Here is a 24172-nt window from a genome sequence, read left to right as displayed (position 1 = left end):
GGTCTGTAATGACACCTCTAGCACTGAGATGCAGTGCCTTAGACCACTGCTCAACGCGGGAGCCCTGTGTTCGTAACATTCTAGATTTGGGAACAGAAACATTTATTGGAGATCAATGTTTCATCAATGAGAAAATTGGCAGAATGTTGGCCCAGTTTCACCCTCTCACTACCATATTTGGAGGTCAGAACGTTCTAATGGATGCTTCAGCTTTATAGCCCATGTGACATGACTGGATTATCCCTTCTGTCTGTGATTGTCCTCTCCAACCGGGAAAGCTGTCATTTAGGGCCCGATTCAGACTTAGGTAATGTATGTGTTTCTTATGCACTTCTCAGTACTTGGTATTCAGACATACCTTATGCAAGGTGTGTAACAAGCTTTGTACGCTAAAAAAAATGGAATAGAGTGGTGAAGAGGAGGAGGAAAATTAGCGTACTCCAGCTTGCCAGCTAGTTTAGCCAGGGAAAAAGCTCGAGCCTAGTGCTGGGCTATTTCAGGAGATGGATTGTAGTTTTTATGCCCTGGCAGTGAAAAGTTTGATTAAACAATTCAGAGACTGAAATAAATCACATATTTAAGGAGAGCAAATTGAGATACAATCCTGAAATCAGTTGAAACTGTCAATAGTAAAACAACGCTTAAAATGTTTGAGTGAACTCCGAATACAGAAAATGGTGAATTCATTTCCGGACATGGTAAACTCCAAGGGAACCACACCTGCAAAGCACATGCATAAGCTAAGTCTGAATACCAACTACTGAGACGTGCTTAAGAAAGGCGTACATCTGAATCGGGCCCTAAATGACAGCTTTCCAGGCCAAATCAATCCCTAAAATCCAGACAGGAGCACTTTCTCCCCAAGCCTAATGGATTGGTAAAGCAACGAGATGCCTTATGAGGGGGGATAATGGATTATTTGTTGCCACAACAGCTGATAAATCACACATCAATGAGAAAGCAGCATCTTTTACGCATATATTGATATGGTACATCAATGCAGGACCCGTCAGGAGCAGGAAATGAACTGAAACACTATGGAAGACTTGGAACATTGCCAGTAAAGCTCCAGTCTTTCTTTTTATGGATTTCATTTCAATGAATGCCCTGAATTGACAAGAGTTTGAATGAAATGGCCCTATTCGTCATGACACAATAGACAAGAACAGTTCAACTTTTTTTACTTGAAATGTGAGTTTACACAGGGAAACTGAATGTCATGTAGGTGGATAAAAAAAAATTATTATGAAAAAACAAATCACACAAAATGGTGTGGGATGTATTCGCAAAAATAGCCCAAGCGTTCCACTAAATCCAAACCTTGACATACAGAGGCACCTCACTCTTAAATAGTTTCATTTAAAGAATGAGAGTAATTAGTTATAAATATCAAGGCGCATATACTTTTTCCAAAAGCAAGTATAAATGTGTTGTTGATACAATTACAAAATTAAAAGTATATTAGCCCAAACAAAATCAAGCAGAAATACAAAGACAGATGATATTGGCAAACCATGACAGTGGCACGATGAACAGATAAAAAGCACATTCAACTTGAAAGTAATAGGCACTAGTTCATTCATTTCTGGCACACTAATACCATCCCTATGAATCTCAGCACTCCTGATTTATTTTAAAGCACAAGTGGCAATGGCCACTAACCTATTGAACTTTTCCATTATAATTTTAAGATATTAGGATCATTTATTCCGTCTTGACATAACATACACTGACAATATTGTTGCAGGTTTTAAATGAACTACATCAAGCCTTTGCTGCATGCTCAGGTCTCATGGCTACAAGGGTTGGATTTGATATATTTTACTGGGATTACATATCTCTGACTATATTGTCTGGATGTTGCAATGGCATATTAATCTAATGGTGGAAAGCGATAGAATTAACTAACCAAACCAGAAGTAGATCTGGATTGAGATTGTGACTACTGCCATTGACTGGCGCAGCTCAACATCACTAGCCAGCCCTGAAACAGATGTGATAGTCGATACAGGTTAAAACCATAGTTATGATTAGGTCTGGGATGGGGCTTTGGCCTGTTTCTACCAGTCACCTGTGTTATCAACATAAAAACATCAACACTCAAATGTCCTGTTATGAAACCATCTAAAAAATACTTTGGAGAATTAGCTTTGCAGTAGAGGTTTTGAATCTTTTAAAAATATATTCAAATCAATAGAAAACAAATACTGAATATGGATATTTGGAAAATGAACTCTTTAAATAATGATTTGAATAAATAATGTCAAACATTTCAATACATTCTAGTTCATTCACAAGAGGAAAAAACTATGATTTGACAAAACTTCGCAAAATGTTCACAATTCTTTAACATTAAGGGAACATTTTACCTGCACAGCATCATCATAGAGATCTCTGACAAAGGCATCTGTTGAGAACAGACTGCAAAAAGAGAAATTTGTACAAACACTTCAACCTGAGGGAGGTGAAAAAATAGACGGAGAGAAGCATTTTGTGAAGACTTATTGACTGATTGCTGAACAGACACACTGAGGCAGATGAGAGTGCCCTCTGGTGGCACCGGGATGCTGGAGCTCAGCTGTTTTCTTTGGCATTCTCTCTAGGCTTCCGCCTCCCAGCCCTGCCTGGCCCCTTTAGATCCTCTCCACACAGACACACACCATGTTGCTTCAGCTGTTCAGATCATGTTCCTCATGATAGTAAGACGAAAGACGAATTTGACTTTGTCTTTGTTATAGTTTATTCCTTAATTCATGGTAAAAGTAATCTTGGTTGATAAAGTGCCGCATTGTAATGTTGGTCTGCCTCTGTGCTGATCAGAGGGCCACACAGTGCCTCCTGCTGACCAGGCCAGCCTCAGTAGCAACCCTCCCTCCAGTTATCTCCTTCTCGTCCACCATTGTAGGTCCGAGGGGCAGGTAGAGACCTGAGGAAGAGAAGAACCAGAGAAACAGATTAGTTCTGTGAGGCATTAGGCAAGACTAAAAAGGTCTGATAACTATACTTGCCTTGAAGCTGTTTGTAATGTGTGTACCTACCTGCGTACTGGCTGGGCCAGTTTGCTGCGAGGCACGGGGATGCCACCTCCCCCCCCCACTCCTGCACTGGGCCGGGGCAGGCCGCTGCGTGCTGGGCCTAGGGAGCGTGTGGGGGTGGAGGCTCCAGAGCCAGGGGTAGACGTGGCCTTCACAGGTTGCCTCAGGGCCAGGGGAGACGGAGTGGCCGGGGTTCGCAGCTTACTGGGAGAAGGGACTGGACGAGCAAGAGACGGGTCAGTACAGTACACTATATTATGAACAGATGGAATAGAGGATGACACTTCACTATACACACAACAGAGATCTACATCATTCTCAGTGTTTCACCACTGAGCAATTAACAACAATGATCAGAGGCACGTATGAGAAATAACGTGTAGACTATTACCTAATATGTATTCAGAATAATTCTTTAAATAATTTGATAACGGAATTTTGCATTAAATTACAAGACCCATGAAACCAAGGAAAAGGAAACAATGAATGAAGATAAGAGGCCTTGTATTAAGTATTTACACAGACTACAAAGAACCACTATAATAGTTGATGTGTAGGATGGATGAGGCACACATGCCCTCCAGCGATAGGGAGGGCACAGATAATACCACAACATTAACACACCATGAAACCACAAACACAGTATATAAAAGTTGGGAGCATGATCAGTGAATACTCACTGAAATCACCTTCTTCTCCAAAGCAACAGGAAAGATGGACTAAACAAAGATGAAGATAGGAGAGATTTGACTTCATTCAAAACAGCAGGAGAAAGTGCAATAGATGACATGGATGGAAAAATATCTCTGGACTAAGAAACAGCCTTGAGGTCTGTGAGCCCAAAGCCATTCCAGAACCACAGGGTTTCTCAGCAGGTTCTCCCCATCACCAGTAGGGGAGATAAGAGTTCTGTTCCAGACAAGACCCAGCAACACCATGGAGACACTCAAACTTTCAAGACCACACTGCCAACCAGGAGCTGCCTACCCTGACCATCCTAGAAAACAATTACTTGGCTGGCACATTTTCTGGCACTTTATATTTGGTTGAGTGCATGCAGGTACGTCACACAGGCAGGCACACAGCCAACCAGTCACAGTAAAACACTAAATGATTTACGTTTGGTAAAGAATGTGGTTGTGTGTATTACTGAGGATGTGTGAGTATGTAGGAACTTTAACTCGTAAGGTGAATGATCCCAGGCACTGGCAGGCTTTTACCTCGCAGAGAAGAAGGGCTTTGGAGGTGCTGTTTGGGTTTCGGGGACTGTAAGGATCGAGGGGGAATTCCTGTTTGGGAGGAGCGAGGGGGAGTCGAGTACCGGGAGTGGAGTGGAGTGGAGGAGTGCTGGGCTACTGGGAGAAATGGAGATGACAGTTGGGGAGAGAGAGTCAGCCCTTACTCTGGCCTGCTGTACTGTTATGGTTACTGGACCAGGGAAAGGAGATTATAGAGTTGAGCCAGGCAGCCGAAGAGGATGGAGGGGTGTGTCAGTGAGGCAGGTCAGCCATTGTAAAAACCAGCCAAGCCTGGCTTAGTGAGTATCATTCTCAGGCAAAGGTGTAATAGCAGCCTGAAAAACTAGGGGGTGCTGCAGCCAGACATTCACAGTCCAGAGAGATTGCCAGGGGTAAAGTACTGAAGTCAAGCTGGGCCAACACTAGGCCAAACCACAGCCAGTGCCTCGGCAGAAAGAGAGGGGTGGGTGAAAGGCAGCACATGCTCTGCAGTCAGATAGAGAGAGGCAGGGATAGTGATGTCAATGCACACCACACCCAGAAGAAGCCCTGAAAGGTAAAGGAGATGACCCCTATTATCAGCCAGTGTCAAGAGCAAAACAATACAACAGTGATATAGTCCAGGATAGTACAGAACATATGTATATTGCACGTATAGTACAAGTCAAAAGTTTGGACACACCTACTCATTCAAGAGTTTTTCTTTATTTTTTACCATTTTCTACATTGTAGAATAATAGTGAAGACAAACTATGAAATGACACAAATGGAATCATGTAGTAACCAAAAAAGTGTTAAACAAATCAAAATATATTTGAGATTCTTCAAATAGCCACCCTTTGCTTTGATGACAGCTTTGCACAATCTTGGCATTCTCTCAACCAGCATCATGAGGTGCATTGGGGTGCACCTGGAATGCATTTCAATTAACAGGTGTGCCTTATTAAAAGTTAATTGGTGGAATTTCTTTCCTTCTTAATGCATTTGAGCCAATCAGTTGTGTTGTGACAAGGTAGGGGTGGTATACAGAAGATAGCCCTATTTGGTAAAAGATCTAGTCCATATTATGACAAGAACAGCTCAAATAAGCAAAGAGAAATGACAGTCCATCATTACTTTAAGACATGAAGGTCTTGAAATTTTCAAGAACTTTAAACGTTTCTTCAAGTGCAGTTTTAAAAACCATCAAGCGTTATGATGAAACTGGCTCTCATGAGGACCGCCACAGGAAAGGAAGACCCAGAGTTACCTCTGCTGCAGAGGATAACTTCATTAGAGTTACCAGCCTCAGAAATTACACACTTCAAGTAACAGACACATCTCAACATCAACTGTTCAGAGGAGACTGTGAATCAGGCCTTCATGGTCAAATTCCTGCAAAGAACTCACTACTAAAGGACACCAATAATAAGAAGAAACTTGCTTGGGCCAAGAAACATGAGCAATGGACATTAGACCAGTGACAATCTGTCCTTTGGTTTGATGAGTCCAAATGTGAGATTTTTGATTCCAACCTCCGTGTCTTTGTTAGACGCAGAGTATGTGAATGGATGATCTCCGCATGTGTGGTTCCCACCGTGAAGCATGGAGGAGGAGATGGTGTGATGGTGCTTTGCAGTGAAACAGTCTGTGATTTATTTAGAATTCAAGCCACACTTAACCAGCATGGCTACCACAGCATTCTGCAGCGATACGCCAACCATCTAGTTAGCGCTTAGTGGGACTATCATTTGTTTTTCAACAGGACAATGACCCAACACACACCTCCAGGCTGTGTAAGGGCTATTTGACCAAGGAGAGTGATGAGTGCTGCATCAGATGACCTGTCCTCCACAATCACCCAACCTCAACCCACTTGAGATGGTTTGGGATGAGTTGGAACGCAGAGTGAAGTAAAAGCAGTCAACAAGGGCTCAGCATATGTGAACTCTTTCAAGACTGTTGGAAAAGCATTCCAGGTGAAGCTGGTTGAGAGAATGCCAAGAGTGTGCAAAGCTGTCATCAAGGCAAAGGGTGGCTGCTTTGAAGAATCTCAAATATAAAATATATTTTGATTTGTTTAACACTTTTGGTTACTACATGAATCCATATGTTATTTAATAGTTTTGATGTCTTCACTATTATTCTACAATGTAGAAAACATTCAAAATAAAGAAAAACCCTTGAGTGGGTGTGATTAGACAGTAAGAGATTTTAACTATGATAATTCAGTTGGTGGCGAAATCATACTCAGTTCTCTCTGCATTCTAAATCCTCACAATAATCTACTTTTAAATCTGCATTATAATTGATTTGGATAAAAAGGAGAAGAATGCACAGAAGGAGAAATTATTCAAATAGTGAAATTAATCAAAAGGAGAGAGAATCCACAAACCATCAAAGCCAAGACAGTACAAAGCAATAGAGGTTTAATAAGGGGGAGCCTGAGAGGGATGTATGGTATACCCACTCACACACTGACTAGCTACATCACAAAACTATAACACTACACATTATTCCTTTCATAACATTTGTGATGTTGAGAAACAAAAATGTTATGTCAATACACAAGAGAGAATAATATGAAAATGACAGACTGTCTCAGATTGCTATTACTGAGTGAACACGCGATATGATAAACATTGTGTGTGTGTGTGTGTAGTACTCACTGGCAGACTGACTGACTGCCTGGTGTCTGGGTGAGCCTCCGTTTGGCACTTGCAGGTTGGACTCAAAGCTCCTGCTGTTCTTGACGGGCTCTGGGCCCTGCTGTGCCACGTTGGAGCGGGTCAGGTTAGGAAGACTCCGCCTCAGCTTTTCTACAAACAACACAACAAAGGAAAACTGAAAACAGGACTGAACAACTACACATTGGCCCAGAATTACACATGACCTTTGACCAGCAGTGGTCCTAATTTGAATCAGACTATATAATTTAATCACATAATTTGTCCTTCAGATAACTATGAACAAAACCATTTCCCATCTAGAGGTAGTCCTGAGGTGTAGTGAGCCAGCGTCTCCTTACCTTCGTTCTTCACCACGTTGGTCTGCAGGTCTTGGGGGGTGTGGCTTTGCAGGGAGTGACGTGGTGCCTGCAGCCGGCTGATGATTGGCTGCGGGGAGCCTCGGCTGTGGGGGTGGCTGTACTCCAGGGAGCGTGCGGGGGAACGGGAGCGGGGAGAGTTTCTGGGGGAGGCGTGAGGGGAGTGTCTGGGGGAGGGGGAAAAGCGGTTTGAGGGGATGTGGAAGGCGGGGTGTACAGCCTCCTCATCGTCCTCTAGACTGTGGGCGTCCAGTTCCTGGTCACTGAAGGTGCTGCGTCTCAGAGAGTGGCAGGACGAACCAGAGCTCCGTCTGGACGCTGTGGCAGCATAGTCCTGCCGAAGACCTGGAAACACACACACAGACGGTTAGACATACACCGCTTGTAGTGTGTACTGAGAAAGACAGTTTAAACACACCGCATCACTGACTGGGGGGTAAATGTTTTTCCCAGACAAACAGACAGAGTTAGAAGATGGTACGTACTCTCCTCCTGCATGCGAGCCAGGATTTGTACATCAGTGACGTCGTTGAGCTTGTATGTGGTGGAGGATCCTACAGAGTCCTCGTCCATCTCTGAGGTGCTCAGCTCACTGTCTATTGAAGACTGAGGGCTGACCGCTGGGGGGTTCCTTTCGCTCTCTACTGAGCCACCACGCTGCTGCTGGTGAGCTGCTGGGACACACACATTAGGTGTTTATACTGGTCCAACACACACACACACACACACACACACACGTGTAGGTCTAAACCAAGCTGTCAACTAAAGCGTATGTTTTAACATAAAGAACAAGAGAGAGGGCCACGGAAGGAGAGTTAAAGACAGGCTTTATATGCTAGTGTACAGTACCCTGGTTGACGGGGGGCATCAGCTGCTGTCTGACGATGGGCACCCTGCTGGGGGTGGAGGAGGGGGAGTTGAAGCCACTGCTGTAGGGGCTGTTAGCTGTGTTTGTGCAGTATGGGCTTCCGTAGTTAACCTGGGGACTGTAGGGACATCCATACAGGCTCCTACGCTTGTTTGCTGTGGAGAGAATTCAAGTCAAAGTTTATTGGTCATGTACTCCTATTTTCAGATGTTATGGCTGGTGCAGGAAAATGCTTATGTTACTAGCACCAACAGTGCATTAGAATGTCTCACAAATACAATACAAATAATACATAAAGAAGAATTGCCATAAACATACTGTGATAAAGCCTATATCTTCATCACATAAGGTCCTGTTGTACAGCCATCAAGCTACATCGTAATAACCAGTCATTCACTGCGATAATATGGGAAGTCATTGCAGGCATTACCGGTTGCCCCCTCACAAGCTGCATTATACCAACCACTGACACAAACACTAAATGTGACCAGTACATAGTACACTGGCACACACAAGTTCTCTCTGAGTCCTCTCCTCTGTAGTGTGTTGACAGTGGTGCACATTTTAGAGTCACTTAAAACACATGGCAGGCGTGGGCGTCTTTATGACGGACTGGAGAAAGAGTTAACAATACGGTCTATTCACTCAGTAGTACACAGTGAGAGCAGCACTGTGATATCTATCCAGCTCTCCACAGAGACTCTATACACCCAGTCAGTTAGTCAGTCCCATGGAGGCAGGCTCACCATGGACCCTCCCTTAGCTGAGTCATTAGACCAGGCCTGGCTGGCTGCTCTGACAGAGATACAATGCATTAGCCAATAGCCATTACTGTTGACTGTTGTACTGCAGCCCCACTCGGCTCAGCCCGCAGTGCTGCATACACTCCAATCTCCAGGGCCACTCGTTTGCTCATCACTCTCTCTCCCTTCTTCCCCTGTCTAGATGCGTTTACACAGCTGGGTGGTGACTGGAAAGTAGCCTTTAATGATCAACTCGCTCTCCTTTCTGTTTGAGTTTATTGTTACAGGGACAGTGCACATTAATCAACGTTTCAGTAAAAGTGCCGGTTTTAGCCAGCCGGTTGATTTTCAATCACAGTCCCTGGGCAGGTTATCAAAAACACTTACAATGCAGACAAACAAACAATGAGCAGTGAGCACATGCAGCGCAACATAGAAGAAACAACACATTCTCTCCCGCCTACCCTCTCAAAATAACATGTCCACTCAACTCACTCACTCACTTCCTTAGAGATCAGCCACTGAGGAATACTAGGATCACAGCATGACACTACCACAGAACCACCTGCACACTTAGGCCTTAACCAGGGACACAAGTACTCTTCTTACACACTTCTTGGTCACTTTGTCCTCTGTGGATTCGCAGATAAGCTCATGATAAGTGTCTAACATATCTAAAACAGTGACCTCACCAGAGACAAACGTGTCTGTAGTTCAGATTATGTCCAAACTCTTAGTGCTGACAGAGCTAGTTATAGCTGAGATATGTTGTGTTATGGGATGATCAACAGTATACCTATAGGCCTACAGGATATAGGTCCTCACACTCCGAGAGAGCAGACAGAGATCCAACACAGTGAGCTACCAGCCTCTGAGTTGCACCTCCATGGGTCTGTGTCATCTGTGACCCAGAAAACAACCCCTGGCAACACATTGTTGAGGTCAACCTCTGGTGGTCCCAATGGGGAGATTACTGCAGTTAAAAACCACAAGGAAAGGACAGAGTTTCCGAGGGTGCATTCAGAGCTGTTCCCCATGTATCCAATGGTGCCAGGCTAGCCAGGGGTGAATGAGTTAAGGGCTAGGAGGTGATTAGATGGAACAGTAAATCAGTAGGAGTAACAGACAGTCAGACTGCTGGCTCCCTCTCAGCAGGGATCTGCAGCACTGGGACAAATTAAAATAGTGTTGTCCTAAAACAAACCATGTTAAAAAAAAATATTAAAATAATCCCAGAAACCTAAATAATGGTTAACATTTATATACCTATCATACAGAGGTGCTTACTCAACATTTAACACTTGCTCCCTCCATGCTAAAACCATCCCGTAACACTACGAAGTTGAGGAAATGCAGGAAAGCTATTCAGGAGTAGGGTTGCAAAGGGTCAAATTTTCCGGTAAATTTCCAGAATTTTTCCATGGGAAGTTAAGCCCGGGTATTTTGCTTAAATTAATTTTAAAAAGGTTTGCTTTTTTTGTGGGATACACGTAAGGCAATTCTAGGTCTTGTGGCATATTTTGGTTAAACTATCCCCAATTCAATGGAATTGCAACCCCCTGCATGCACAGTGCATTCTTCCATCACATGTAAAGCTGATTCTCAAGATCTTGCACACTAATGAGATGTTATTGAGCCCACACTATTATACTGTCTGAGCCAAGGACTACATGCCTTCTGGTAAGTTTTGATTACAATACTGGGTGGGGTGAATACATTTTATATGACATTTGTTAACTAGTAAATAGTAGCCTACACCGAAATGTGTTTAAATCATTTCTAACTTTCTAACTAACGATTTCTGCTAGTTAAGTTTTTGCTACCATGTCGGTTTTAACTTACTTGACCCTGCACATGGAATTTTGTGTGTGTGTGTGTGTGTGTGTGTGTGTGTGTGTGTGTGTGTGTGTGTATGTATATATATATATATATATATATATATATATATATATATATATATATATATATATATATATATATATATATATATATATATATATATATATATATATATATATATATATATACATACATACATACATACATACACACACACACACACAGACTTATATATTAGGAAATAAATGTGTAAAAAAAAACATATATATATATATTTTACACATTTATTTCCTCATGTTTACAGGAAAATGCCACGGGCACTATCTGATGTGTGGAGACATTTCACTGCAGCGAATGTAGAAGAAAAAGCTGTGTACATTTGCAAATACTGTGCCAAATCATACACTACCGTTCAGAACCTTGGGGTCACTTAGAAATGGCCTTGTTTTTGAAAGAAAAGCTAATTTTTTGTCCATTAAAACAACATCAAATTGATCCGAAATACAGTGTAGACATTGTTAATGTGGTAAATGACTATTGTACTGCTATGTTCTTTGCCCAGCATACACCCCTCCAACCAGACATGCTTTATCTACTCATTTGCTGGATGCAGAGTTCAACAGAGTTCAAGTTAAGGTCAAACAAATCATGGAGAAGGTAGACTGTATTGCAATGATCTCTGATGGGTGGTTGAATGTTCGTGGGCAAGGAATAATTAACTACATCGCCACCCCTCAACCTGTATTCTACAAGAGCACAGACACAAGGGACAACAGACACACCGGTCTCTACATTGCAGATGAGCTGAAGGCAGTCATCAATGACCTTGGATCACAGAAGGTATTTGCACTGGTGACAAACAATACTGCGAACATGAAGGCCGCTTGGTCTAAAGTGGAGGAGTCCTACCCTCACATCACACCCATTGGCGATGCTGCTCATGCATTGAATCTGCTCCTCAAGGACATCATGGCATTGAAAACAATGGATACACTCTACAAGAGAGCCAAGGAAATGATTAGGTATGTGAAGGGTCATCAAGTTATAGCAGCAATCTACCTCACCAAGCAAAGTGAGAAGAATAAGAGTACCACATTGAAGCTGCCCAGCAACACCCGTTGGGGAGGGGAAGGAGTGTCTCCAAAAAAAATGGCCATATCACAGTCTGCCGATATGGACAGCCCCATCAAGAGGATCCTCCTGGATTATGTATTTTAGGAGAGAGTGGTAAGCAGCCTGAAACCTATAGCAGTAGCCATTGCATGGATTGAGGGAGACAATGCCATCCTGTCTGATGTTTAGACTCTGTTTGCAGATGTAAGAGAAGAAATCCGTACTGCCCTGCCCACTTCCCTGTTGCTCCAAGCAGAGGAAACTGCAGTTCTGAAATACATCAAAAAGCGTGAAGACTTCTGCTTGAAGCCCATACACGCTGCAGCGTACATGTTGGACCCCAAGTATGCTGGCAAGAGTATCCTGTCTGGTGCAGAGATCAACAAGGCCTATGGTGTCATCACTACCGTGTCTCACCACCTTGGCCTGGAAGAGGGCAAGGTTCTTGGCAGTCTGGCGAAGTACACTTCCAAGCAAGGGCTTTGGGATGGAGATGCAATATGGCAGTCGTGCCAACACATCTCATCAGCCACCTGGTGGAAGGGACTTTGTGGATCTGAGGCTCTTTCCCCTGTTGCCTCCATCATACTCTAAATCCCACCAACATCAGCTGCCTCAGAGTGCAACTGGTCCTTGTTTGGGGGAAGACACACACCAAAGAACACAACAGGCTGACCAATACAAGGGTTGAAAAATTGGTGGCCATCTGGGCAAATCTGAGGCTTTTTCTCATCCTCAACAAGGTTGGAAAGTGTCAGTGAAGATGAGGCCTCAGAATCTGATGATCAAGAGGAGGATATTGAGAAGGTCCAGGGAGAAGACATGGAAGCCTGAGAGGAAGACAACCAAAGCTTTAGTTTCTAGACTATCATTTTACGTTGAAAATGTTTTTGGGAGATGCGTTGGATCATTAAATATTCCCTTTCCTTTGTTGTTCAGTGAAATCATCCCATGTGAAGAGTCAACTCATTTAATTCAAGTTAATTTTACATTTCTATTGGAAGGATTTAATCATTTGTAATCATGTCTACTTATGATAAGGTAAAAGGTTTATGTTTCTGTCTCCATATGATATGGTAAAAATATCCAATGCAAAAAACATCTACATTTAAATGGTATTAATATTAATTCCCATATATTCCCGTTAATTCTCACAGAAGGTTTCCATCTCTGAATATTGGGTGGGGTGTCGCTAGTTACATATCGCGATATATCGTATAGTTTTGACAATATTATTTTTGCGCTAGTTGGCTGTACTTGCCCCAAAAGTCTATTTTTCCTTCATAGATTGTTCTTCATCTTTTTAAATTGGGAGCCAATTTGTTTTCAACACTTTCATTTCCCTGACTGATCAAAACACATTTTTTTATGGCTCTCTCTTGTCCCTCTGCAATAGACACATGGTGGGTAACATGTTTGGAACATTGAATAGCAATTGGTACCTAAGTATGGTGAGGTCCCAGCCCTAATAACCACTATTTCCATTCATCTTTGCCAAGAGACTAGCAGTAATAAAAGCTCTTTCCCAGCTGATGGTTTGACTGCAGAACCTCCAGTTTCCAGTGGAATTAGCTTAGACAGCATAACGTCTGTAACCAACAGAAAAAAGGATTGTTTGGTCTAATTAAACAGCTAAGCTAGACAAAGGAAATGTAAACAATACAAAGTGAAAAATAAAATGTTCTTGAGACGGACTGGGATAGCTACACTACATGGCTAAAAGTAGGTGGACAACCATTCAAATGAGTGGAGTTGGCTATTTAAGCCACACCTGTTGCTGATAAAATCGAACACACAGCCATGCAATCTCCATAGAGAAACATTGTCAGTAGAATGACCCGTACTGAATAGCATCATAGTGATGCCACCTTTCCAACAAGTCAGTTCGTCAAATTTCTGCCCTGCTACATCTGCCCCGGTCAACTGTAATTGTGAAGTGGAAACATATAGGAGCAACAACGGCTCAGCCGCAAAGTGGTAGGACACACATGGTCACAGGACTACCGAGAGCTGAAGTGCGTAGCGCAAATCGTCTGTCCTCAGTTGCAACACTCACTACCGAGTTCCAAACTGCCCCTGGAAGCAACGGCAGCACAATAACTGTTAGTTGGGAGCTTCATGAAATGGGTTTCCATGGCCGAGCAGCCGCACACAAGACTAAGATTACCATGCGCAATGCCAAGCGTCGGTTGGAGTGGTGTAAAGCTCGCCGCCTTTGGACTCTCGAGCAGTGGAAACAAGTTCTCTGCAGTGATGAAGCATGCTTTACCATCTGACCGTCCAAAGGACTAATCTGGGTTTGGCGGATGCCAGGAGACCGCTACCTGCCCGAAAGCAGTGCCAACTGTAAAGTTTGGTGGATGAGGGGCTGTTTTTCATGGTTCAGGCTAGGTCCCTTAGTTCCAGTGAAGGGAAATCTTAACACTACAGCATATAATGATGATATTATAGACGATTCTGTGCTTCCAACACTTTGTGGCAACAGTTTGGGGAAGGCCCGCCTGTTTCAGCATGACAATGCTCCTGTGCACAAAGCAAGGTCCATACAGAAATGGTTTGTCGAGATTGGTGTGGAAGAACTTGACCGGCCTGCACAGAGCCCCCACCTCATCCCCATCGAACACCTTTGGGATGAATTGGAAAGGCAACTGTGAGCGAGGCCTAATCGCCCAACATTATTAACCGACCTCATTAATGCTCTTGTGGCTGAATGGAAGCAAGTCCCCGCAGCAATGATCCAACACCTAGAGGAAAGCCTTCATAGAAGAGTGGAGGCTGTTACAGCAGCAAAGTGGGGAATCAACTCAAAATCAAATCAAATGTATTTGTCACATACACATGGTTAGCAGATGTTAATGCGAGTGTAGCGAAATGCTTGTGCTTCTAGTTCCGACAATGCAGTAATAACCAACGAGTAATCTAACCTAACAATTCCAAAACGAATACCTTATACACACACAAGTGTAAATGGATAAAGAATATGTACATAAAGATATATGAATGAGTGATGGTACAGAACGGCATAGGCAAGATGGAGTAGATGGTATAGAGTGCAGTATATACATATGAGATGAGTAATGTAGGGTATGTAAACAAAGTGGCATAGTTTAAAGTGGCTAGTGATACATGTATTACATAAATATGCAGTAGATGATATAGAGTACAGTATATACATATACATATGAGATGAGTAATGTAGGGTATGTAAACATTATAAACATTATATTAAGTAGCATTGTTTAAAGTGGCTAGTGATATATTTTTTACTCCATATTAATGCCCATGATTTTGGAATGTTCGAAGAGCAGGTGTCCACATAGTGTAGCTCTTAGCATTTCACATGAGGAGCAGGCAACATAATTGTGTGGCTCAGGGAGAGAAAGAAAAACAAAAATCAGGGGAGAGAGATTAACAAGTGAACTCTAGGTCATGAAAGAACATGACCTAGAGAAGGCGGGGATATCCAATCCATTATAATTTAAGTACTGAAATTGTAACTACATGTTAGGGCGAGCATGGCTGGATAGGCCAGCTATCAGCCTGGGGTTAGGGACTGACTTTCTGCTGTAGAGAAGAACTGGATGGAATCTGTGGACAGTTTTCAAAGCACAGTTCTACATGGGCTACATTCTGAATATAGCCCAGCATTACAGGTCTGGTACTGGCAGTATAGTCCCTTTCTGGGCCATGCTTCCAGTTGTATAATGTTATAACAATGACCAAAATCTAGTTTTGCAGAATTTCACAGGGACATTGAAGGCTCAAACCTCTGAAAGGATTTTCCAGAAAGCATTGAATATAATCTTATGATGTGGTCCAAATCTACGACCAACCTGTGTATTACATTAGTCATGAGCCAGACGCGATGCCCTGCTCGGTCAAATTCCTTCACCAGAACAAACACAATCCTCACACGACGCCATGGTAAAGAGAGAGGGGTGTGGTAGAAAGGAGCCAGCAGCCATAAAGGGTGTCACTGAGGAGCCCACAAAGTAGTACAACCACACAAGATGCATAGTACACGCCTAGGCCCGCTCTGCTTGTCATGTGGTTGACGTGCAGCCATGTCTGACAGCTGTCTATCTCTTCTTCCCTCAGGTATAGGCAGATAGAACCCAGTCACCAGGTGGGTGAACCCTTGTTAAAGGTAAAAAAACATTGCGACGAGCAGCACTGCAGAGGTTGAGATGAGTTTGGTGCAAGACTTGGCTCTCACACAGTATCTGCGCATGTGCACCGGTTTGCTTCACGCTGTTTGCAGCATGGTAGCCAGGGCACCAAAACAGCGGAGAAGTTGAGCCTTGCGGCACATCATGTGCTCGCTAAACAGATCATGTGACTTGTATCTGCTCTGTGATTGGACAACAAAGACCGCAAGACCCATGGTTAGTGTAGGTTGTGGTGCTCTGAAACAGAAACTGACGGTAAAAACACGATTTCTCAACAGAGGTTGAAACATACATATCTAATGGAAACTACTTCAACGTACAAATAGTTTTGCAATCTCAGCAGTAATATCACCATGAGTTACAAGGATTGAGAATCCACTTCCCGAACCCCTAGGTGCAGCCCTATAGCCTGCACTACTGTTTTCTGCTGGCTAACGCACACCTAAATAATAATGTAGTTGATCTGTAGAACTTCCCTTTGTCCTTAGAGTGAGGTAGAGATGGGGGGGCACGGCAGTGACTGAAGCATTAGGTCATGTCCATATTTTATGGATGACATAATCCTCTTCTAACCTAGTATGATGATATCACAACCACCGATTCTCTACCTTTCGCCATTACTTCTGTGAATAGTAATACCCATTTAGTATGTTGTCACCCACCAGAGCCCCAGAGTCTCTTCTGATATAGTCTGAATTTAACTTCAGTGTACGATGCACATAAATCCACAGGAAGGGATGTGAGGGGAACTGGTCGGGTGTTGACTCTGGATGACAGGACAGATACCCCATGAGGATGCTGTCTGTCCATCCGCCTAGGGGTATGTGACTGAAGTGTTGCTAGGGCTGTAACGATTATGGAATTGAGAGTAATGATTATTTGTCATAACTGTAATTTTAGTTAAATATTTTTTTAGCTTGTAATGCATCTTTGTAAATTAACTAGGACATAATGAATACAATACAGTTTTGGTGACCCCTGTGACCCCCCCCTGTGACTTCTCCTCCCGACAGTGCTGATCTGCTCATACAATGATTACCAACTTTACCCACATCATGTAAAATTGAAAAACTGCTATTGGGTAAACTATATCTACTTGAATATGAAGTTGAATACAATATTTGTGCCAGCCTTAGGTGTTGCGTAACTACTATTGCCACCTGATCAGTGATCATTACTCAGAACACACAGGTTTGGGGATAGTGATTTTCAGCAAAATGTTGCTCAATACAATATGGGTGTTACATGAGCATACCTCCAAAAATGTAACCCATCTCACTTTAGCCGGGAGGATTTGGCGTCTTGGTATCCTGGTTGAAGGGATTGTCTATTATTATCCCATAGGGCGGTGCACAATTGGCCCAGGGTCATCCGTTTAAGGGTTTGGCCGGGGTACACCGTCATCGTAAATAAAAAGGTGTTATTAACTGACTTCCCTAGTTAAATAAAAGGTTACAAAAATAATCTCATAATATGCAGAGGGAAACAGAAAGACACACTCATACAGGCCATGATAATGCAGCAAACACTTTCATACAGCACATATGCCTACGACAAAACAAACACATATTTGTCCTAGATGTGTGTATGATTGTGTGGAAAAGACGAGATAGAGAGAGAAGAAGAAGAGAGGAGAGAGGAAGGAGAAGAGAGTAGAGAAGCATGGTGACAGTACCTGACATGGTGACGTCCAGTCTGTAGATGAGGGAGCGCTTGGCTGACTCCATGTCAGGACTGGGATTGTCCAGAGCCTGGCGACACCACACAATGGGACTCAAGGCTTTCTGCAGTGGGCTGTTGAGCTTCGCCTCATACAGCCTGAAGGAACACAACACATTAATTTAACACACACACACATCAATGGACATCGCACACAAAATACAAGACATCCTCTTATCTAATACATGATGGTTGATGATACAGGTTTGGTGAGTGTTATAACCTGCTTAGGCCTATATCACATCACAGCTGCTATGGCTGATACTTAGGCCTTATACTTTGACAGAGAAAGTGCTTCAACCAGGAAGAGGAATCTGAGTCAGCAACTGTGAGCTCTGTCTCAGCCACAGAGAAAAGCACTCATAACTACTGGACACAAACACCAAGGCCTACTATTAGAAAGATGTAGGCCTAGTCTACATATTTTGTACATTCTTTAGGCAACTAAAAGTATGCCACAGAGGTTTTCACCATAACATTTAAAGAATCAAAGTTCAACCATATTTATAGACCTATTGAGCCGACTCTAGTCATTAGGCCTAAATAATGCTGTGGATCCACATGGCTATGCTTTTACATAGTGCGTATAAGCCTAATTATCCTGTAAACGTGCATGGATGGATCATCCTAACTGTATTTTAGAATCAAACCCTAAAAGCAGGATGGTGCTGTGCAGTTGTTAAACCGTTGCAAATCCAGTCTGATGCTAATTCCAGGATTATGGGAATCAGTCTATGACCAGGACTGGCAAACCCTCAGTTAGTAGTATTATGGGTAATCCTGTGTTTGTGTTAATCACCAGCCAGAGGAGAGGTGTGTGTGTGTGGGGGGATTGGGTTAGTGGGGCAATAGGGAACTGGTACAGAGAGGCTATACTAAACTTCTAGTTCCTTCTTCCTCATCCAAATATAGAAAATATAATTTCTTGAACTGTAGTAGAAGACATTTCTGTATCCAATGCATTCACATAGCATTCACTGATCATGTGTTTAGGGGTTACCAGGGCCCATTCACGATTACTATCCAGACCAGTGGGGGCTGCTGAGGGTTGGAATGAATGGCTCATAATAATGGCTGGAAAGGAATAAATGGAATGGTATTAAAAACATTGTTTTCATGTGTTTGATACCATTCCATTCCCTCCATTCCAGACATTATAATGAGCCATCCTCCCCTCAGCAGTCTCTACTGATCCGGACAGTCTGGCCATCATTAGTGACTTTCCTTTCTATAGCTGGACTTCTCTGATCCTTGACCTAAAGCACAACCCATTACCATCAAGAGGCCCATTATATGCCAATAAATAACATTCCTGAAACCGTACCATGGCAGACAAGGGCCTATCTCTCAGAGAATGAGAGGCGAAGAGAGCTGGGCACTGACTGTCCTCATTATAGGCTAAAGCTTACTATGGCTCTAATAGCAAAACTACATCTCATTTATAAACTGGGCTTATTTCACATCAGCTCTACAGTGAGGTCTCATGTCCCTGTAACTCTCTAAAACCGTTTGAGGGATTTCCTCGAGTTGGGATCAGCAGTGAGATTTGTGCAGCCTCACAAATCCAATCAAACATCTCAAATTTCAAGGATTAGGCTACACTTCTAAAATTGAATCTGTGTAAGGCCCTTACCCTATAACCCACAACAAACAATTCATGATCCTGACATTCAGTGTGGTGGTTGAAACTGTTGCTGGGCCTGGCTGTCAAAACAATTTGGATACTATAACATTGTCATAATCACATAGGGGCAATTACTTTCTCTCAACCTCTTTTCATACAATTATGGCTGGTGTGGAAATTGGAAATCCTTCTAACAAAGGAGGTAACCATGGTTGTGGCTCTTGCACTTTCCCCATAGGCTTTGGCTGGGTAAACAACTTTCAATTTCACTGTGCACACTGCTCTCTTCCCACTACCATGACAATTGTCTAACATGTCACCAAAATAGTGCAACTGGCCAACATATGAACTGAACATCCCTTATGCTGAAGACACTATATACAGTCGACTTAACAGATGACTACTAGTTTTTGTGGGTGATAATTTGACAATAAACAAGACAGCTAAAATGAAATGTTATGATTAAGGCCTAATAATAAAGGGCTGTGATTAATTAAAGCACATGAGCAACAACCACAGAACAATGAATGCCAAGTTCCAATAATATATCATTGACGAGTATGTAACGTGACAAGAGCAGGGGGTGGTTTGACAGTTCACACATGTGATCCCCTTTCCATTTGGTTTTCATTCCAACCACCACCCTCACTCACTCACTAATCAACAATGAACGACAGACAATCTGTCTGCAGTGTGTGTGATGACCTCAGTGTCTGTGGCCGGCGATTATTGTATTTAGAACATGACCATGCGGTACATTCCTATGCAGTAATTTCAGCGATAATTATTTACCTCCCAGGCGGTTGTCATCGTAGACAGCTAATGTCTGGAACAGCTGCGCTCGGCTTTTGAGGTGCCACATATATGGGCGCACAGGTACACTGGTTGACTGGTAGCCAAATGCATTAGGGCGTGCTGTTGTGTTCTGGCACAGCCCTTAAACTACTTGAATTACAGATGGTGTAATCGTGTTGTATCACTCACCAGCTGTCTTGATCTTCATGAAGACAATCCATGTCTTCGAGATCGAGGATTTCTACTTCATCCAATATAGAAGTTTCCCCTTCATCCATAAAACCCAGTGTTTCCCCTGCGTCAGTAAAATAGGAATCGGTGCCAGTGAAAGAGGTGGCAGCCGATGCCCCCTCGCCCTCATATGCTCTCCTGAAACTGATGCCATCATATGACAGTCTGGGACTCAAACAACGGGAGTTTTCCAAAAGCCCTCCATAGCCAGTTCCGCCGAACCCCACCCCAGGGAAGCCGGCCAGCCCCGCCGCTGAGGCGGCTGATAAACGAGAGTCGTATCCTGCACTATGGGGTCTATGGTTCCCTGACACTGCTCCAGACGAAGACCGACTACGGAGCTGCTCGTTTTGTTGTTCGAGTTTCTTTACCAAGTCCTGTAGTTTCCGCACCTCTAAGTCCGCGTTGATGTTTGAGTTTATATCCTCCATAGCTAACGTTGGTTAGCGCCACCACCAGCAACACAAAATAAAAATGCCGCTGCTTGTGGTCTTTTGTTTCCTCTTTTTCGCTGGTGGTCACGATATGTTAGTCACCCTAAGCAATATTTAGGTGTTTACTGAAGACACTTTGGTGTTCAAATAAGTTATTGGGCTCATCGTCGTCGTCATCTTCTCCAAATATTCATACACACTGGCAGGGTTAAGGCCATTTTTGCTGTTCCCGTCGCCAACTCTGAAAGACCAACAGGCAAGGCAAGGCTACGTCATCACGTGAAACATCGGTAACGAGCACGTAACCAAGCTCGGGTTTACAGTATCGATAATGCCACACACTGTACTGAATGGAAAGTATTGTGTGAGCTAAAATACAGTACAAGGAAAATATGGTGGTTTCAGCTAATGCTGCTAAGTATCAGCTAATTTCTGCTAACACGTTGCTTATCAAAGGTCTAGATTTCAGATTTACTTTGCTCTCCAGAACCCAAGTCATTAAGGCATTCTGCCTTATCCCAAGGATTCTCACCTGGAAGCACTGCTTACCGGTGGGACCATGTGAACTCCAATCCCCGACGCTCGTTTCAATAATCATTGCTTGCTATAAGGGTTTCGAAAACATATGGTACTTATTTTTCATATCAGTGAGAATTAAAATAAAAAATATATACTTACTGTATGTAGCAGGTTTGCACAGCTATGTCTCCAGCCGAACAACAACACTACATTAGTCCCCTCCTCTACTCCCTGTTTACCCACGACTGTGCGGCCAAGCACGACTCCAACACCATCATTAAGTTTGCTGACGACATGTAGGCCTGATCATCAACAATGATGAGACAGCCTATAGGGAGGATGTCAGAGACCTGGCAGTATGGTGCCAGAACAACAATCTCTCCCTCAACGTGAGCAAGACAAAGGAGATGATCATGGACTACAGGAAAAGAGCGCAGAACGAGACTTTCAAGTTCCTTGGTGTCCACATCACAAACAAACTATCATGGTCCAAACATACCAAAAAAGTTGTGAAGAGTGCACTCCCCCCAGGAGACTGAAAAGACTTGGCATGGGTCCCCAGATCCTGAAAAAGCTCTGCAGATGCACCATCGAGAGCATCCTGACCGGTTGCATCACCACCTGGTATGGCAACTGCCGTAAGGAGCTACAGAGGGTAGTGCTTACAGCCCAGTACATCACTGGGACCAAACTTCCTGCCATCCAGGACCTAAATACTAGGCGGTGTCAGGCCCAAAATATTGTCAAAAACTCCAGTCACCCAAGTCATAGACTGTTCTCTCTGCTACTGTATGGCAAGCGGTACCGGAGCACCAAGTCTAGGTCCAAAAGGCTCCTTAACACCTTCTACCCCCAAGTCATAAGACTGCTGAACAATTAATCAAATGGCTACCCGGACTATTTGCATTGACAAACCCTCACTTCCCTTGTTTATACACTGCTGCTACTCGCTGTGTATTATCTATGCATAGTCACTATACCCCTACCGACATGTACAAATTACCTCAACTAACCTGTACCCCTTTGGTTCCCAAGTGGTGCAGAGGTCTAAGGCACTGCATCTCAGTGCAAAAGAGGCAGTCCCTGGTTCGATTCCAGGCTGTATCACATCCGACTGTGATTGGGAGTCACGCAGGGCACAATTGGCCCAGTGTCATCCAGGGTAGGCTGTCATTGTAAATAATAATTTGTTCTTAACTGACTTGCCTAGCTATATAAAGGGGGGAAAAACTGACTTGGTACCCCCTGCATATAGCCTTGTTACTTTATTTATTTAGTCATTATTTTCTTAACTCTATTTTCTTAAAACTGTGTTGCTGGTTAATTAAGGGCTTATAAGTAAGCAATTCACAGTAAGGTTGTACCTGTTGTATTCGGCGCATGTGACAAATAACATTTGATTTCCTCCCCAGTTACATCACTCGATTAGGCTACAATCACCCCATTACTTTTAATAAATAAATAAACCTATTACAGATCATCTGGCTGTATATACAGCAGAGCTGATGGCCATACTGTTGGCCTTGCAGTGGGTGGAGGAAGTGAAGCCAGACAGAGTAGTTATTTGCTCTGATCCATGTGCAGTGTTGATGAGTCTCCAATCCTTTAGGTCACGTAGCAGACAAGACCTGCTTGAGGTGCTACAAACTCATGGCAGGATTAGACAGATGGGTATACAGATAACATTTACTTGGGCCCCAGCCCATGTGGAGGGGAACAAGGAAGTTGATGTACTGGCTAAACAAGCACTTAGTAGAGGGGATGTTGATGTTGTAGTTTCAATGAGCAAGGCAGAGGCAAAAAGCCTGACATGGACAGTGATGGTGCGGAGATGGAAGGAGCAGTGGAATAGAGATACTAAGGGCATGCTTTTATTTCAAGTACAGAGGAAATTTGGGGAGGACGGCAAGGGACAGAAGAGGCTATTTTTTACAAGATTAAGGGTGGGACACCGCCAGTTGAATAAGACCTTAAATGTGATAGGAAAGCATCCAACAGGAAAGTGTGATTTGATACCGTGTGGGCAGTATCAGAGGGAAAGATAGAGGCTGAGATCTAGTATGAGGAAGAAGGGGATACAGGAAATTAGTTTAAAGAGTATGTTGAGTACAACATCATCAGATATAGTGTCAAATATGTTATCTTCTTTAAGAGCAACGGAGCTGGCAGGTAGGATTTAGTTTCTCCGTCTCTGGCCCACACTCCAATACAGTAGGTGGCGGTAATGCACCATAACGTTGGATGCCAACCACTGATAAACCCCACAGAAGAAGAATGGACTAAATTGAACTTTGCCCACATAGATAGGTGTGGTCTAGTCTACAGTCGTGGCCATACATTTTGAGAATGACACAAATATTAATTTTCACAAAGTTTGCTGCTTCGGTGTCTTTAGGTATTTTTGTCAGATGTTACTATGGAATACTGAAGTATAATTACAAGCATTTCATAAGTGTCAAAGGCTTTTATTGACAATTACATGAAGTTCATGCAAAGAGTCAATTTTGCAGTGTTGACTCTTCTTTTTCAAGACCTCTGCAATCCGCCCTGGCATGCTGTCAATTAACTTCTGGACCACACCCTGACTGATGGCAGCCCATTGTTACATAACCAATGCTTGGAGTTTGTCAGAATTTGTGGGGTTTTGTTTGTCCACCTGCCTCTCAAGGATTGACCACAAGTTCTCAATGGGATTAAGGTCTGGGGAGTTTCCTGGCCATGGACCCAAAATATCGATGTTTTTTCCCCCGAGCCACTTAGTTATCACTTTTGCCTTATGGCAAGGTGCTCCATCATGCTGGAAAAAGGCATTGTTCGTCA

General features: G+C 43.2%; 1 protein-coding gene across 6 annotated transcripts; it reads right to left on the bottom strand.

Annotated features, from left to right (window-relative positions):
* Positions 1-1165: 1165 nt before the first annotated feature.
* Positions 1166-21128, bottom strand: LOC110524541 (SLAIN family member 2). Of its 6 annotated transcripts, none has more exons than XM_021604293.3 (10): positions 20358-21125; positions 17706-17848; positions 8148-8321; positions 7784-7969; positions 7281-7643; positions 6922-7071; positions 4256-4390; positions 3716-3754; positions 3039-3252; positions 1166-2926 (listed from the first exon to the last, which is right to left on the bottom strand). In XM_021604293.3, the coding sequence occupies exons 1-10, from the start codon at positions 20828-20830 to the stop codon at positions 2857-2859; spliced, it is 1947 nt and encodes a 648-aa protein (XP_021459968.3). In that variant the 5' UTR covers positions 20831-21125; the 3' UTR covers positions 1166-2856. The 6 variants fall into 6 exon arrangements, with proteins under 6 accessions (XP_021459968.3, XP_021459969.3, XP_021459970.3 ...); XM_021604294.3 differs by having other exon boundaries at positions 4256-4387; XM_021604295.3 differs by lacking the exon at positions 3716-3754.
* Between the last annotated feature and the right edge of the window lie 3044 nt (positions 21129-24172).

Source organism: Oncorhynchus mykiss, chromosome 5 (assembly GCF_057628025.1).
Source record: "Oncorhynchus mykiss isolate SJ-2025 chromosome 5, ASM5762802v1, whole genome shotgun sequence".
NCBI lineage: Eukaryota > Metazoa > Chordata > Actinopteri > Salmoniformes > Salmonidae > Oncorhynchus > Oncorhynchus mykiss.
This window is presented reverse-complemented; position numbering and strand designations above follow the sequence as displayed.

Excerpts from the sequence above, each read along its gene's own strand:
- LOC110524541 (XM_021604293.3), bottom strand. The coding sequence starts at position 20,830 with ATGGAGGATATAAACTCAAACATCAACGCGGACTTAGAGGTGCGGAAA. Across the intron at positions 7,072-7,280 it reads CAACGTGGTGAAGAACGAAG|AAAAGCTGAGGCGGAGTCTT; the intron begins GTAAGGAGACGC and ends TGTTGTTTGTAG. Across the intron at positions 2,927-3,038 it reads CTGGCCCAGCCAGTACGCAG|GTCTCTACCTGCCCCTCGGA; the intron begins GTAGGTACACAC and ends TCTCTTCCTCAG.